This window comes from Protopterus annectens, chromosome 13.part0, assembly GCF_019279795.1.
Source record: "Protopterus annectens isolate FY-2018-M chromosome 13.part0, PAN1.0, whole genome shotgun sequence".
Lineage (NCBI taxonomy): Eukaryota > Metazoa > Chordata > Ceratodontiformes > Protopteridae > Protopterus > Protopterus annectens.
The window spans coordinates 55,255,219-55,274,516 of NC_056747.1; the positions used below are offsets into that span (position 1 = coordinate 55,255,219).

At 39.3% G+C, this 19,298-nt stretch overlaps 1 protein-coding gene across 1 annotated transcript in view; it reads left to right on the plus strand.

The window, feature by feature from the left end:
• LOC122817578 (fibrillin-2-like) overlaps positions 1-19,298 on the plus strand; it is an 824,173-nt gene that overhangs the window by 273,997 nt on the left and 530,878 nt on the right. Inside the window, exon 8 of the mRNA XM_044090614.1 lies at positions 16,478-16,603. Coding sequence (XP_043946549.1) covers positions 16,478-16,603 — 126 coding nt within the window. The remainder of the gene's footprint in view (positions 1-16,477; positions 16,604-19,298) is intronic.

The following is a 19,298-nucleotide window of genomic DNA, read 5'->3' on the forward strand; positions in this document are numbered from 1 at the left end:
AATGATTCTCTCTACTCCTCACCCTCAGTGAGGAGATGTTTTGCATGCTCCAAAAGGGCACAGACCTCAGGCAAATCTGTGGATTGGTCTTCCACCCCAACCTGGTATCACAAAATCTAGCTTCCTAGAGGATTGGGTCATGACACCCACCTTGATGCCCTACCCAAAGGAGGTTCTATATTTTCTATAGGAGGCAAAAAAGCTGAATACCAGGAAATTTTAAATGACAAAATGGAAGAGATTTTCCGCCTGGTGTCATGACCGGTACACTATGTCAGCTCAAGCAGACGTCAGTTTTGTACTACTTTATCTGTCACACCTGTTTTAAAAGGCCTTTGTTGCCCCAACATGATGGACCATGCTTCTGCTATCTCAGCTTACAGTTTACTTCACTCCTTTTCTGAAACCCTCAGATGAAACAGTTTCTAAAAGGGAGGATTCACTTGAGACCTCCTAGAAGGGACCCCGTTCCATCATGGAACCTAAACTATGTTTTGAAAAACTAAGCCTGGCTTCATTTGAGCCTGCTGCTCCTGCACCTGTCAAGATACTCACTTGGAAGACCAACTTCATTACAGCTGTCACTTCACCTAGAAGAGTCTGTCACTGTCTTCCACAAGGACTGGGTAACCCTCACAATAAACTCATTATTCATTCTCAATGTGATTTCAGAACTCAGCCTTAACCAGGCCATCCATCTACCAGTCTTCTTTCTAAACCCACAGTACAAAGGGGAAAAGATCCTCCACTCACTGGATAGTCACAGTCAGATCAGCCACTACCTGGACAGAACAAAGACTATGGACAGGGTTCACCAGATGTTGGTATCCTTTGGAGAGGGGGAAAAGGGCAAGCCTGTCTCAAAGCAAATCATCTCTAACTGGATTGCAAACTGCATCAGGTTCTGTTACCTACATCATGGAAAGCCTCTTCCTGGCCACATTAGAGCACACTCCACCAGGCATGGGGCAACTACCACTGATTTCCTCAAAGGAGTTCCCACCCAAACCATCCTAGATGCAGCCACTTGTAATTCTTCTCACACCTGTACTAAACACTATAACTTAAGGCACATCTCCAGGACCAGGGCAGATTTTACCTTTGCCATTTTTCAGAATATAACTTCTTAATCTTACATTAATCTCCTCCACCCTCAAAGTAACTTTTGGAATCTTCCCAAGGATTAGTACTGCAACATTGACTACAAAGAACATAATACACTCATGTCCCACTTACCATAATTATAGATGTTTGAGAAGATCAGTTTTGCAAAACAGGCTTCCACCCTCCTTCCCCTTAACTATGTAGGACCACCTTTGTCTTTTACCTCTATGTATAATCCATTTAGCTCAGCCCAACTATACATATTTCCTTCTCTTTTGCATTCACAACCAGCACCAGACAGCTGGGGAGGTCATGCTGTTCTCAGGCATCAAACTGCTTTTCTTGGCATAGAAAGACCTGAAGATGGTGCCAATGGATGCTCTTCTTATACCCGGATGTCTGAATGTTGGTCACTCAGCATCAATCAGCTTGCAATGATGCTAAGACTCTGGAAATCCAGTGGTAGCAGGCTTCTGCAAGGCAAGAAGTCCCAAGGATTAGTACTGCAGCATTTTTCTATTTGAACATCTACAATTATGGAAAGCGGAACACAATTTACATTCAATAACTTTTCATTTTTTGCAAATATCTGAGTACCTTGTTAGCTCTCTGAAAGTCTTTCATATTTTGAATATTTGGGAGAGTTGAGATCTGCCCAAGGATTCAGTCAATGTTTACCAGACTGCATTAAGGGTTACAGTAAAAAAGCCCTGTTTACACAACGCAATATTCTGCAAGTCACAGACACATTAGCCACAATAAGGAAAAATGTCATTATTTGCAAATGTATGTCTCTGTGAATCAGAGTTAACTACCATGGAGATGAGATCAGCACTCTCTGCAGTAGTTAATAATGGTGGCTACATCATGTTGGCACAGGTACCCTTTGCCCTTGGACAGGTTCCCACACAAAAGCCCACAGTAAAACATACAGGCACACATACAACATAGCCATACCTGTTGTCAGTACATCCACATTATATCCTTTTCCCCTGACCCAGTATTTCACGGATGAATGTTGTCAGTCAGTTATGTCAGACATTTCAGTTTCAAACTTCATGTCCTTCAGTAAATGCATGTTAGGACAAAATGTTTATATTTTCACTATGATGCTGGGAGGTATGTTAACATTTCCTGTACCCCTCTCTCATACATCATGAACCGTTGCAGGCATTGCATAATACCTGAGATCCTCAGTATATGTTAAGAAAAAAGTTTATTGCACTAACTTATTGATTAGTACAGTAAGCTAATATCAGTCTTTTATATGTTAAAGATGCAGGGTTCAAATCCCTTTTCCCTTACTTTGATTAGATTGTTTTACTTAATTATGTTTTATGCCTTTAACATACACCATATTACATATCCCTGGTGTCTAATAACCCCTAAATCCATGTTGTGTTTACTTTCCAATCAGGCACAATGAGCAAAGTATTCCCTAGTGTATAATGTTTCTATTGACCCTGTTGGCCTGATGGCTAGTGGCTCCCCCCTCCTCTGATTCCAATTCTGTTTAAGTGTCACTCAGGTACACCTGTAAAGAGCTTTTCTTGGTGACTTCTTGCCCAGCCCCAATATTACAGGCTCTGCTCATACATACAAACACTCACACACACACACACATACACACACACACACACACACACACACACACACACACACACACACACACACACACAAACACACACACACACACACACATACACACAAAAAACACAAGCTCACATGTATGTATACACACACACAAACACTCACAGTCACACATGCAGTCACACACACACTCACACATGCATTCACATTTGCAGCCCCTCACATACCTCATGCATTCACAGAACTCCTGATCCTAACTTACCACTAAACTCCCATTCCCTGTATTATGATGGATGAATACTGCATTTTGGGCATATTCACTACCCCACAAGGGCAAGGAGTGGCCATGCTAATCTACATAACTGATGTCTTCTCGATGGCAGTTCTGGGAGAGACAATACGTATGTCAATGGTGCAGGGTTCAAATTAGCATGTCTCTGCCACAGACTGCCTTATTAGCATCTAGCATACCATGGAAACAGCCCACTGTGGTGATGTGTGTCTTTGTACAAAAACACTGTGGTAGGGCTGTCTATGAATTCAAAAAAGTTACCTTGAGCTGTATGCATCATGTATACCTCATGGTAACCCTTATGAATTTCTCACTGCACTTTTGTTGGTAATGTATTATGAACTGCAACAGATAAGCTCACTTCAGACATTAATGAATCAGTTCTGGACTTGGATGACCACCATCTTAACTCATCCACTTCTACTTTTAGAAATGGCCTTTGGCATACCCTATAGGTGTCTTTCCACAAACTTCTGAATGGATCTCTTGTTTGGAGTCTTCTGAAATGTAAACGTTATATTCATCACAGTCTATTTGGGGCATTTTTATTTTCAATAAATGCCTCCATACTCTTCATTGCAAATTTCCATCTCCTGCTGGATGCTTCTCTTTTGAAATTTGATGCTGAAACTATATTCCTCTTCCAAAACAAAAAAATAAGCTTCCTGTTCTAATTTGTTGTAGTACTATTTTGCCTACACTAGTGTTCTGTAAGTCATTCTTATATGGAAATCATATTTTTAGATTGAAGTGAAGTGTTAAAGGTAATACTCTCTTTAGTCTATAAACATATCAATTGTTGAGTTTGAAAGAGACACCCACCTGGCAAAGGAATATTTGCATGTTCCAGCAAAGTTAGCTGAACCATTACACAAAAATGCCACCGTTAAGGCTTTCAACATTCATGAGGTTTTCAAAGTTTTAAGTGTACTTGGCTTTAGCATAGTTCAAACTAGAAATTACATTTTGAAACTCCCATTACTTTGAAAATCTTGAATTCCACTCTTGCATTCTGTGTACTGAAATCTGAGACAACCACACCAGGTGTTCTGTGGCTTCAAAACACATTTATCTTCACTAATAACATTGACACATACAGTGTCTCTTAAGTTCAAGAATTCTGGAAATGCCAGTTAATAGACAACACATATTGGGTAGACAATCTGAAAACTGAAATAAATCTATATAAATCTTTTCCAACTTTACTTCATTGCCATCCTGGAATTATGTAAGAAATATTCAATTCTCTTCTATCATTGTTATGACATGGATTAAACATAGAATAGTCTTTTACCTCCCATTCATTTAAAATTTAAATAAATGCCTGTTCATTTTTTGCACTGCTCCGTTCTTCAGTTCAGTTTGTATTTTTGACAGCATTTCTTTTCTTATCTGATTAGGCACTATTATTTCATCTGGTTTGAACATCAGACCTTATTTACAGATTATTTCTTCTTTAAAATAAAAATAAGGATGTACAGCAGACTTCTACCGTGGCCATCATTTATTGCCACGTTTAAAAACATTCTTATCACCAGATCATTTTGACCTTTCTTTTACCACTGATAAAGATTTCTGATAAATATATCCATGGAACTTTTCACACTGTATACTATAGCAATCAGTTGTTCTTCAACCTGAGAATATCTATGCTGGCTTTGCATAAAGGCCATTGCCCCATAATCAGCTAGTTTACATTTTGTTCAGAATGACTTTACCATTATCATTTTGAATGGCATATTTTGTAATGACACTAAATTATTCAAAACAGAATACTTCACTGCGGACGCTTCAGTTGTTTACTGCTTAAGTATTTCAAACTTCTTTCTTGCTCCTTACTTCAATACATTCTTTAATGGAAAATTCAAAATATTTGTAACAACCTGTGAAAGACTAGAAAAAAAATTGAATAGTTTTTTCCCCCCTCTGGTTGAGACATTTACACAATGTGTTTTTTTCTTTTCAGCGTGTGCTTTCAAGCCATCAGGCTTTAAGGAATGACCCATATACCTCCATTTAGTCATTTTGCTATAACTTAATTTTGTTTAGGAGTTATCCTATGCAGCCATTTTAGTTGCTCATTTATCCTGTACAGCTATTTTAGTAGCTCAGTCTGCCATGTTTTTCTGTTATCTGACCCCCTATTTGTATATCGGTTATATATACAACACATTCACGTGCCTTCATTATCAGTACAACACCTAGCTGAAGCACTTCAGGTGCTGATAGAATAACAAATGGAAGTCTTACTTATCTGTACCATCCTAAAAGTTGCATTAAAAGTGCACAGTTTGCAACTTTCATCATCTAAAGTTATCTTCCAAAAATCCATGATTCTCATCAAGTAGAGAAAACACATTGCTACTAGTATGGTAGACATTCTTAAGTTGTACAAAGCAGATAGTGCTTTATTATTTGATGTAGTTTTCTTGTCCTCCACTCCAACCAATGAATCATCAGAGGTTTTCTCTTTAATACCTATGACTTCCTTGCACATGCCCCAAAACCCAAGTGGTGAGTATTCATTGGGCCAGTATGAGAGATTTGCCAACTGCTTCTGAGAGTGATATTACTATTGGCTTTGCCTCATTTGTTTATTGCATCCCCAGTCCCCAACAGACATTTGAAAATAGCTTACACATCAGAGAAAGCATGTCCTCAACCTTTCCATCTCCACTGACAGTTTTATTTCAGTCTTGTGGATCTCTCTGAATATGATTTTGTGTTGGCTTCAGTTTAGTAACCATGGTATTGAACCATAGAATAGGTCAAACATCTTCTCCTAATCACACCCATGTTCTCCATATAATTTAACTAACATGTTGGCAAAGCTACTGGAAGTTTCCTTGAAGCATGCATTACAGACAGTGCTGTAGGATCTGTCTGAATAGAACAAACCCTGATAAACAGCCTAAGCTGGTGACTAAATCATCATTATCTTTAAGTGATCAATCACGCTTAACATTATCTGATCGATATTTTATCTGAACATTCACACTATGAATTACTTTAATCATGCTAAATATTTTGACAAGGCAAATGACCCAGTACAGAGGCACTATGCACAATACTAGCTACCTAAAAGAGAATCTTGTATTTCTTTTCTTTTTTTTTTTGCCATAACACATATATTTTTAAACATCTTTAATAAACATGACATTTTTTTAAAAAGAGACAAAGGTACCTATACAGTAAAACAAACTGTAGCAACATTTCCTTTGATATTTTTATGTATTGTGTGCATTTTAACAAATCTTTATTCACCCCATCATTACAAAAATCCTGTCTTTTCTTTAACCTCATTCCTTCTCCTGAACATTATTCTGCATGTTTTAGTCCCCACAAATTCCATTTATTTCAATATAATTTGCTCCTTCTCTTTTTAAAAGATCCCACCTCTGGTTCATTCATGTCTATTACAACATTCAGTACTTCGGTTCCATTTGGTTTAGATTTTGATGTCTATTTTCTAGTAATTGCTTTTTTTGGCAGCCAGTAGCATTAAACTTAGTAATGCGTTATCATATCTAGGCAATTCTGATCCTCTGTCCCAGCTCAAAATAATTATTTTCTTTGTTACAACCATTTGTTCCAACATTTCTGACAGATGACTCTGCTGGAAATTTTCAAAATCTAACAACTTATTCCACTGTAAATAGTTACCTCTCTCTTTCTCGTACCTCCAGCAATTGCTTTTTACCTAAAGAAACATCTCTGAAGTTTGTTCAGGGTGTAAAATACCTATCCAAACACTTTCAAGCAAAATTTCAAAACTTTCAGGACTCCATTGCATACTTGATCTGTAAATTGCCTTTCCAGTCTCTCTTCCCAGTCTTTCTAACCTCCACTGATTCTCATAGTTATTGTACAATATTTGATTTACCCTGCTAATGATCCCTTTTGTAACATTGATTCCGTTCTGGACTTGAGTAAAAACTCTACCAATGTAGGTCTTTCACTTAAGATTCCCCATCCCTTTCTCTTTGCCTGTACTGATAGCAATCTCTGGTAGGGAAGTCAGTCTCTGATCTACAATCCAAACTTCTGCTAGGCCTCAACCCACTCTATTACCTTTCCATCTCTAGATGGTTGTCCCAATATGTTGATTTCCATTACAAATGTTCTACAGTAAATTCTGGTCTCATATTGTTTATTTTCAATACCCCTGTTTGCAGTCATCCCTATTGACAAAGTATCCTTTCTAAATACGTGTGCCACCTTGAGTCTTAGAATACTTTCTGCTAATTTATGAACAGAAATTTTTGTATGGTTGGTATTCTGCTCAAAGATCTGCATCCAAAATCCTACTCTCTCCTTATTTCTTGACCCCCCTCTTTTTTCATCATCATCCCTTTCCACTTTGATTTATGACCTTCTACTTGTGTTAACTGTGTAGTTTAAAAATACCCATTCAAGCCAGGTAATCATAATCCACTTTGTTATAGTGGGAGGATCAACTTATCCCTCTTACCTCTTGCCTTCTTCCCCTCCCAAATAAAGTCCTTCAACCCTTTGTTAATTGTCATGCACAACTTCTCTGTTTGATAAAAAATGCTTGACCTATTCATAAAACCAAAAGGACTAAAAACATTTACACGGCTACTATCTTACTTTCTATATGCACACTCAAGACCTTCCATTTTCTAAGTTTTTACCTTAGCCGTCATAACAGAATCCTTTTTAATACATACTACTCCATTTGGAAAGGAAGTCAAGGTACTGGGAACAACTATCTTATTGTGTCCCCATAAATATGGGTATTGCCGAACCAGTTATGTCAGACTGCATAACTCTGTCACAGTCCATAAAATCTTTTCTAACTTAAGTTATTCATGTTACACACTTTAGCCAAATAATTTTTGCCATTGCTTTTGTATATCTGATGTCAGTAGAACATTTCTTTCATCATATTTACAGCCATATCACACGCACACAACAGATTTTTACTGTTTTACTTGTTTTTAGCATTCTATTTCACGAGTGATTCTATAGCAGATGACTCTTCTGTAAGCTGTTTTAATTGTAATTCTGTATTTTTTCTTGCTCTGCACATATTAGTCACTCTATTAATATCTGATTGTCTCAATAATCTTCCCTGTAACTGATTATTTCTGATGCAGCATATGATTCATGTCATGCTAATGAACTATACTACTCACAAATTTAGTATTTTGCTTGATAGATTAATATAGTAACATTATAATCAATAGACCTTGTAGGTCCCTGTGCCATTGTGGAGAATGAGCAACAAATAACAGATTTTTTAATTTTATAGTAGCACTGAAACTTTTATCTCATGAATGAAATATTTTTTTTTCTCTCAAAACCCAAAACATGTCAGTTTTTAGAGTATCTTTCTCCATAGCATATAGAATTATAATGTGGTATACCTTTTTGGAAATTATGACAATAATTTTGTATATTTCAAATATACCCAACCCAGGCCAAACAACTCCCTTTCTTTGACATCAGTACTACTCCCCTTCCGACACTGGCCTGCTCCCTCCTAGATGCACATATAGAATGACTCCCTTCCTACACTGGCCTGCTCTCTCCTAGATGCACATATAGAATGACTTCCTTCCTACACTGGCCTTCTCCCTCCTAGATGCACATATAGAATGACTCCCTTCCTACACTGGCCTGCTCCCTCCTAGATGCACACATAGAATGACTCCCTTCCTACACTAGCCTGCTCCCTCCTAGATGCACATATAGAACAATTCCATTCCTACACTGGCCTTCTCCCTCCTAGATGCACATATAGAATGACTCCCTTCCTACACCTGGCCTGCTCCCTCCTAGATGCACATATAGAATAACTCCCTTCCTACACTGGTCTGCTCCCTCCTAGATGCACATATAGAATGACTCCCTTCCTACACTGGCCTGCTCCCTCCTAGATGCACATATAGAATGACTCCCTTCCTACACTGGCCTGCTCCCTCCTAGATGCACATATAGAACAACTCCCTTCCTACACTGGCCTGCACCTTCCTAGATGCACATATAGAATGACTCCATTCCTACACTGGCCTGCTCCCTCCTAGATGCACATATAGAATGACTCCATTCCTATACTGGCCTGTTCCCTCCTAGATCCACATATAGAATGACTCCTTTCCTACACTGGCCTGCTCCCTTCTAGACGCACATATAGAACGACTCCCTTCCTACACTGGCCTGCTCCCTCCTAGATGCACGTATAGAATTACTCCATTCCTACACTGGCCTACTCCTTCCTAGATGCACATATAGGACGACTCCCTTCCTACACTGGCCTGCTCCCTCCTAGATGCACATATAGAACGACTCCATTCCTACACTGGCCTGCTCCCTCCTAGATGCACATACAAAATGACTCCCTTTCTACACTGGCCTGCTCCCTCCTAGATTGACATATAGAACGACTCCCTTCCAACACTGGCCTGCTCCCTCCTAAATGCACATACCATCAAGAACACATTAGGCCACATAAGTGCTTAATTTCCCAGCACAACCCAGGCATTCTAAAACAACTCCCCCCTCCCACTTCCAGCACTTTCTAACCTCCTACAAGTATGTCAATGATTCCAGACCCGACAAATGATCAGGTGATTCCAGACCAGACAAACGATCAGGAGGAGGCTCTTATTTTGTACAGAAAAAAGTCATCACCAAAGAAACTCTTTCTCAGATTCTGGTCCTAAATGGATTCTCCTAAAATTTCCAACTCACAAAGGCAAACCACTACTGGCCATGACAGTCTGTCTACTACCCCCCTCCTTCCCATAATAAAACCTTATCACTAACATCCTTTATAACTGTCCCAAAAATAACAACGCAATCATTCTAGGTGACTTCATTTTTATTTATCTTGGCCCTTTTTCATTTGACATGATTACTTTCATAGCAAACCTAGTCCTCCTGCAACTCATAAAAGAATCAACACCACCTAACCCTAGGTCTTCAAAACACACCACACTCGACCCTATTGTTACAAACATAGCAAACTCCATCATCAACATAAACATTCTGCCACCATCACCAAGTGACCACTGCCCAGTCACATTTACAGTTGTCAATCATCCTATAAAACTACCAGCAATAATAAAACCCTTCAAAAACCACAGAAGCACAGATATAGTCAAACTCAGAACCTTTCTCACAGCTCACAACTGGAACCATGCACTCTACTTACATGACCCTAATACAGAAGCTGTAAGCCTAATCAACTTTCTCCTCCAACTGCAAGACAAATTTTTCCCGCTTACACACAAGCTTTATAAACCTGCCAAAATGTAATGGCCATCTATTGAACTCAAACATCTTTTAACTATAAAAAATAAAACATGGCAAAACTAGAAACAGACTCCCACAACTGACAACTGCACCTGCTCTACAGTCTTGTGAAACCTAACCAAGAAGACCATCAAAAGGCAAATAAGTAATTTCCAAACAAAAAGCAAATTACCCTCTTACATCCCCAAAACACTTTTGGAAAGAGGGTACTGTACTTACAGGAAGACATCCTCATAATACCCTGTCTATAAACACCATTCAGTTGGTACAGCTAAACCTTTTGCAGAAGATTTCCTTAAAGGATTTAGCAATCTCCCATCAGTAAACCTCACACCCCCTGCAGATCATGCATTGCTAACCTCATCACCAGTCATCCCCCTCTTCCACTTCAAATGTCTGTATCCCAAAGTAATCTCTATTCTACTTGAAAATATTTCCACTGACACTCCTCCTAAATCTGATGACATAAACCCCTGGTACATATATCACTGCAGAGAGCATCTTTGTCTTCCTCTCACACACATATGTAATCTATGTCTCACACAAAAGATCATGCCACAGATTTGGAAAACTGCTGTAATTAACTCCCCCACCCCCACCCCAAAGCAAACCAACAAAAAAGCTACCTGTCACTGTCATCCAATATCCATCCTCCTAATCCTGGGCAAACTTCTTTAAAATATAGTCAACATCCAACTCTCTATATATATATTGAACAGCACCACCTGCTGTCCTCCAAACAACATGGATTCTGGCCTGGACAAAGTACTATGACAGCACTTTGGTCCCTAACTGTGGACATCATGCAAAACACTGCCTCCTTACAGGTGCCCTATTCATAGACCTGACAAAGTCATTTGATCTCATTGACAACAACCTTCTCTAAAACAAATTAATTGACATTGTTATTAGTACAGACACTGTTCTCTGGATTAAGAATCTGCACCTATTAATAAAGGTGTATCACAAAGATCCATTCTTCCCTCTCCTCTTCTTCATATTCATTAACAAGCTTCATTGTGGCCTTCCTCATCTCCCACTTATCCTCTATAGGTTCATAGGCTCATATGTGTATACCAGGCTAATGACCACAAGTGCCTTTTTAAGCCTAGCCATGCATCCCAAATCTCTGACAAGTTCTGATACCCTAGATAAGTGTAAGTATGGGCCTGGGAGATGAACCATTTACAGGTTACCCATTTGTATTAGAGACATAGGTGCCAATCCAGGGATGAATTTCCAGTTTCCCATCCAATTGTCCAAGTTGCACTTGAATTGGGTTAGGGAGGAACTCTGCTTCACATGGATGGGGGCCTGTTCCATAGATGGGGTAGTCTCTAGGGTACATACTTATCTCTCCAGCAGGTCCTATTTATATCACAGGCAATGTCTTTCGAATGGGTAATTCTGGTACTGTTTGCTTTGTGGATATGCAGGAGGTCCATCAGAGTGGGGTCTAACAATGCCCTGTATGCCAGTCATAGAGCTTCCCTCAAATGCCTGTTGGAGACAGAATACAGGGATAGGGCCTTGAGGCAGTCTGCATAAGACATATTACTTATGCCTTGTATTCTTTTTGTAAGGAACCTTTGTGGACATTCCATTTGTTGGATATGCCTGGTTAGGTACATACCAAAGTGGGCATTGTACTCAATAATAGGTCTGATGATTGCCGAATACAGTGGAACAATGACTTCTTTGGACTTAGATGCCATACCTTTGTTTATAGGTTGTGCAACATAGAATGATTTCCTCACCACTGTAGACATGTGATGGTCAAAGTCTAGAGTACTATCTATGTGTGTCCCTAAGTCCCTGACTGCTGGGTCAACTCTAATGGGTGTGTTGTCAATATAATAGTTACTTGGGATGAATGACTTCCCAAAGGATACTATTATGCATTTCATGGCATTTAGTTTTAGTCCATGGCTCTGACACCAGTTGTTTTTCTGTGTCATCCCCTCCTGGAGAACATTTGTGTCAGTGTGAGATTCAATGCCAGCTCCTAATTTGCAATCATCTGCAAATCTAGTCAGCCAGAGGTCACTGCCATTTGCCTTGACTTCTGAGAAGAAAATGTCAAAAATGAGTAGTCCAAGGACTGATCCCTGAGGGACTCCGCTTGTGACTGGCCTCTTTGTAGAGGTGGACTCCCTAATTCTAACTTCCTGGGTCCTGTCTGTGAGCCAGTTGGCTATCCACTGGGTGACATATCGGTTTGTACCTAACCTCGAGTTTCTCAACAATGCCCGAGTGGGGTATTGTGTCAAATGCCTTGGCCAGGTCAAGGCAGGCAGTGTGAATGATTTTGCTCTCATCCATTGCTTTGATGACCTTCTCAAAGAAGTCCACCAGTTTTAGTAGGTATGATCTGCCCTTGATGGAACCAAACTGGGTTGGGTCCAATGTTGAAAGGTTCATTATATCTCTTTTGATCATCTCCATGATAATTATTTCCATAGTTTTACATATAAGACTAGTGAGACTTATGTGTCTGCAGTTTCCAAGGTCTGCCGATGGCCCACCTTTGTGCAGAGGGATGACTGTTGTCTTTCTCCATTCATGAGGCATGAAGCCTGTTTGAAGGCTACAGTTAAATAGTAATTCCAGATGCCCTTGGATATTGTCTGGGCCCATTGATGTTCTTGTTCTTAGAGCATTAAGGACCTGTTCCCTAGTGATAATAGGGAGAGTTATATTTGATGATATTTCCTGAGGGAAGGTTGAAGGGGAGAGAGGAGTAAAGTTGGAGCTGAATTTATCAGCCAGGAGGTTTGCTATATCCTTTGGCTCAGTATAGGTGGCTCCATTTACAATGAGCTCTCCACACAATTGTGTATTGCCTTTGAGGTTGTAGACCTAGCTAAAGAATGCTTTGTTGTTGTCCTTGGCCTGGGAGGCCAAATTTATCTAAATTTGGCTTTGGTAGACTCTATTTATCCTCTGAGCTGTTTGTTTAGTTTGATAAGAGTGCTTTTATCCTGTTGGGTGCTGCTGTACCTCCTAATTTTTGCCATAATTTTCTTCCTCCTGTTATACATCCAATTGATTTTGTGATTCCACCAGGGTGGCTTGTTTTTTGAGTTATTTTTGTACTTCTTCCTGGTGGGTACAGCTGCCTTTAAGCAGCTGTTAACATGCTTGCATAGTGTTTCTGTGAACAGTTCTGTATAGGCAGAAGTGTTCTCAGGGTTCATGGGGGCTTGACATTTTGCCAGGTTTTCACTTTTGCTGAAGACATGGTCATTTACCGATCAGGTCACTCTCATGTTAACCTTCAGTGCCAACTCCAGTCAGACTTACATGAACTCCACCCGTGGCTCATAAATGATAAACAACTACTCAATCTCTCCAAGACTAAAATTATGCCTCTTGGAGCTCAACAGAAAATTCACCAAGCACCTAACTCTTTAGCTATCTTTGTCTTACACAAACATGCCATAGAGACAACCTCCACCTTCAAATACCTAGGACTTGGCTTGATCAGTCACTAAACTTCCATTTCCACATAGACAAAGTGAGAGCCAAAATAAACTTGGTCCTCTTCTAGCCCAAAAAGATCTCCCCATTTCTATCCCAACCAGCTAAAACAGCCAGTGGCAAAGGAGTTCTCCTTTCTCAACTTGAATATGGGCTCCCAATTATTGCTTCTACGATCAAGGAAAACATTGTCACACTGCAGACTATCTCTAACAGCATCTGTTGATTCATTACAAACTCACATCTCTGTGAGCATTACTGTATCACCCTAGAAAAAGCTAAATGTCTATCCATGAAACAAAGATCTAATCTACTTTTAGGATCCCAGCTCTACAAACTACTCCATCTCTACACATTTATTCCCCTTGCAGCTGTGACTTTGTGAAAAAGAAATTGCATACAACCTGAGACACTACTCATAAGCCACACCAACTGTCATTACCACTAGAACCAAACTCCATAGCACTGCACATTCTCTGTCACACCAACTGTCATTACCCCCTAGAACCAAACTCCATAGCACTGCACATTCTCTGTCACACCAACTGTCATTACCACTAGAACCAAACACCACAGCACTGCACATGCTCAGTTACACCAACTGTCATTACCACTAGAACCAGACACCACAGCACTGCACATGCTTAGTTACACCAACTGTTATTACCCCTAGAACCAAACACCACAGCACTTCACATGCTCAGTTACACCAACTATTACCTCTAGAACCAAACACCACAGCACTGCACATGCTCAGTTACACCAACTGTTATTACCACTAGAACCAAACACCACAGCACTGCACATGCTCAGTTACACCAACTGTTATTACCCCTAGAACCAAACACCACAGCACTGCACATGCTCAGTTACACCAACTGTTATTACCACTAGAACCAAACACCACAGCACTGCACATGCTCAGTTACACCGTCATTACCACTAGAACCAAACACCACAGCACTGCACATGCTCAGTTACACCAACTGTTATTACCACTAGAACCAAACTCCACAGCACTGCACATGCTCAGTTACACCAACTGTTATTACCACTAGAACCAAACACCACAGCACTGCACATGCTCAGTTACACCAACTGTTATTACCGCTAGAACCAAACACCACAGCACTGCACATGCTTTTTCCTCTCAGGCACCTACTCTTTGGTAAGCTCCCCCCATCGACATTAAAGAAATCAACACTTATTACAAACTCAGAATGCAACTCAAAAAGCATTTCTTCATTCAGGCCAAAGGCCCCTGCTTCAGCACAGGAGGTATCATCTTACCTATCTCTTTTTGGAGTTTATTCTCTCTCAAGAAGACTGACCCATTTTTAGAAACTAATTTTATATTACTCTGCTCGATTGTACGTTGCATTGTGCTTGTTCACTGGAATGTATATACACATTTTTTGTATGTAATTACTCTAAACTGCTCTGTTATTGTCTACATTTCTGTATTTTTTTTTTGTGAAATGTTTTGTATTTCACCCAGGCTGAGCCTGGAATTGGTCAGTATTCATAAGTACATTTATATAAATAAATAAATATCTTCAGTTAGGACTAAACTGAATTTCTAGCTTTACATTTTTCAATTCACAGACAAATTACCCTGAAGAAAGAGTTTATCATGGGACTGCACTGTTCTGAAATGTATCTCAGACATAAGCTGAAAAAACATATGATCTCTGACACCGTATACACCTTTTGTTCATAGAAAACATTTTCTTCACTTGTAACATCCAATGACATTTTGATGCCTTTTAGCCATGCTATCCCAAATGGGGCTGTAGGGATGTACAAGTGTAGCTGTGTGATAGCTGGAAATGATAACTATAAGACATGACTGTAATTTTGTAAGTACTGGTCTTTTCATGTGCTACATTCTATCCTTAAAAACAGTTGGCACACATATCATGTGCATTACAAACTTAGAATCATGGCCATATCTCTTTGTAGGTTTGTACAACTTCCACTGTGCATTGGAATTTTTTTAGTCTTTGACTTCTGAGCTTTGATAATTTATTTTGAGGTCATTTTATTCTAAAAAGAAATACTAACTTTCAATATTAAAATATTCACAACTAAGTAAAATGGTACATGGCATGTGATAACCTGTAAGACAAGATATTAAAGATAGATGTTTCCATTATAATAGTGTAGCCACATACATTCACTTCTTTTGTACATTTACTTATAAATGCTTGTTCTGTGTTTTCCACCGTTGGTAATATTATCAGACAGGAAGAGATCTGAAGGGTTTAAGTGAGTAACTCTGGAGTCTTTACTTGAATTAGTAATACTAAAACAAAATAATTACATTTTTACCATTATTATGCAAAAGTATCCAGAGTTAGAGAGAAAGAGTGGGGGAGAGAGAGAACTAGAGAAACTAGAATTTCTCTTTTTAATGTGTTTGTTCAGAGAAGCCAGTGATGTATAAAACGACCACAACTTATGATAATTCAAAAGTACATCATTTAATCAGTCAAAAAGGATATTTGTCATTCTGTTAATTCCAACTTGTACCATGTATCAGACAGTATTATTGAGTGATTATTAATTCCTTTGAGATAACAATGTTTCATTTCACACACAGTTCAGGATAACGTTACTTAAAACTGTAAAAACAAATATCTTAATAAGAATGCAAATTAATATGGTACAGTTTTTTTCCTTAAAAATCATTCTGTTTCATGCAATTCTCCCTCCTTGTGTTTTCTGCAGATGTGGATGAGTGTCAGGCTGTCCCTGGACTATGTCAGGGGGGCAACTGTATCAACACAGTGGGATCTTTTGAGTGCAAATGCCCTGCTGGGCATACACAGAGTGAGATCTCCCAGAAGTGCGAAGGTAAATAGCTTTTATTTGCAGATCATAAACTCCTCTTACTGTTTTGTGAATGTCTGTTTACATCTTTCCTTTTTAACTTTTTTCTGTCATCACAGATGTGTTTTTTCTGTCATCACAGATGTATTTGGCAAACTTGCATGAATACTTGCTGGAAAAGTACATCATCTGGGCTAGTGGGAGGCACAGGGTTGAAGATTAGAGGGGTCAGCATGGGGTCACCAAGTTGCTGAAAACAGGACCTGCAGAGAGACAGTAGATGTATATTATTTAGTATACTGATAAACTGGACTCTGGAAGAGCATGCTTTGCATTTCCAGGACTAACATTAGACGGCAACAATGTATAAGGGTGAGAGCTGCTGCAACTGATGCAAATGCTTTCAAAGTCTGATTAAGAAACATAAGGAAACAGGTTTACAAGGCAATAAAGTCTGCTCACTTACATTTATTAAAATGAACCCACATGACAGGAATCTACCACTTTTCAAGTTCTTTCTTCCATACAGACTGCAGGGGAGATGTCTGGCAGATGGTGAGAAGCTTGTCCATTAGGTTAAGCATACCACTGTAACCACACATATGTTTTACATCAAGCTGTAATTTTTCAACTACAAATAGTTGAAACTGTCATAAAATATATGAAAGGTTGAGAAACCACATCATATGGCTATTTACACCACGGTTCTGTACCATACATGGTATGTATAACTGGGTCCACAACATGAGACAGAAGCCCATGTAAATTAAACATTAAAATTAAAAATGTCAAACAAGCTTTGGACATTTCAAAAATGATTCCCCCCCCCCCCCCCCCCATGGAGGCTTTGCCCTCAGATGCCCCTTTACTTAATATAGTAACTCTAAAGTTGTAGCACTTTGTGTAGATTATTTCAGTCTCTGTTCCAAAATGGCTGCCTTTTCTGTTTATTAACTATATATGATATTTAGCAAAGTGCACGTTTATTGATAGGAATTCATTCATTAATTCATTTTCTGATTACCTTCTTAGCCCATTTAGGTTCATAGCTAGGTACTAGGCTAACTGCCCTTGTGGACTATTTTAAGCTTAGCCAATTTCTCTTTTTGTGTTTGAAATAACCTATCCCATTTGGTTATACATTGTCCTTACCCCCAATTTTGATAGGGGCATTATAGTCAATGACTGGGCTAATCAGGGCTGAGTAAAAAGGAACAATGACATCCCTAGATCTAGACACAGTCCCTTTTAATAAGCTGTGCAATATAGAAGGACTTTCTTACAACAAGGACATGTTGGTCAAAAGTTAAAACCCAAACAACTGGGTCATCTGATAGGGGCATATTGTCAATGTGGCAGTTCCCTGAGGTAGGTGACTTCCCAAATGATGCAACTGGGCATTTTGTGACATTTAGTTTTAGACTATGATTTATTTGAGACAACCTTTCTTGCAGGATGGCCAAGTCATTTGGGGATTCAGTGGCTGCTCCTAGCTTGCAGTCATCTGAAAAGTTACTCAGCCAGAGACTTTTGGTATTGACTTTTACTTTAGAAAAGTAGATGCCAAACAGGAGAGGTCTCAGCACAGACCTCTGGGGGACTCCATTGGTGACTGGTCTCTTTGTGGGGGTAACGTCCCATATTTTCATTTTCTGCATCCTATCTGTGACATGGGGTGACATAAGGGTTTATTCACAGTTTATTTATCTCTTCTACTATGCTTGAGTGGAGAATTGTGTCAAAGCCTTTGGCCACTACAAAGTCACAGGTGAAACACAGTGCATCCCTGCACTCATTGGCCAGAAGGCACTAAAGATAGTCTTGGGTGGGACACCAGACACATTCACATATTCACACAGAGTATGCACACCTATGAGCAGTTTGGAGGCCCAGTAGTTTACATATAACATGATGATATCCTTCTTTTTTTTTAACTTTAATACTTTTATTTGTTTTCCAATAATATAACAGGTCTATATTACCTTATCGAAAAGTCATAATATTGAATGGCTTTTCATCGAACCAGAAAGTCAAAAGCTGAAAACAGCAAAAACGTGAATGAGCGAATTCTTTCCCTGGGAAAGAAATCGCTAGCCCTACCACCAACTACACACTAATCTAAACATAGCAAAGTGGGGGGGGGCTTCACCACCCACACCCCCCACTATGGGAGGCTATGCCCTCCACACACCCCCTAACTAAATATACCAACTCCAAGATTGCACTACAGTGGGGAAAAGGGCAAACTAACAAGGATGGCCAAGTGGTTTCTTTCCCAGGAAAAAATTTGCTCATTCGCATTTTCGCTATTTTCAGCTTTCAACTTTTGCAGTTTGATGAAAAGCTGTTCGCTATTACAGCTTTTTAATAAAATAATAGGTACCCTAATATAACAATGAGGTGGTATCCTTCTGACAGCCTCCATATCAGAAACTAAGAATTAGGACTTCCATTCCTAGATCACTGCCAAAAATAAAGCTGTGATGTGATATGTAGAGCATCAGTGAGTCACATGCCTCTAATTATTTTGTGAGTTTAGAAGTCAATACTCGCTTCACTGCCATATACTCGCTTCTTCCACCTTTTCTGAACTTACCCATGCTCTTAGTACTGATTTCTGCTTTCTTTGGACTCCTTTCAGAAAACTGTTTCTAAAGATTGTTGGCACACTATTGTTTCACCATCTTAAAGTCATTGTCCTGTTCTCATATTCCATGCT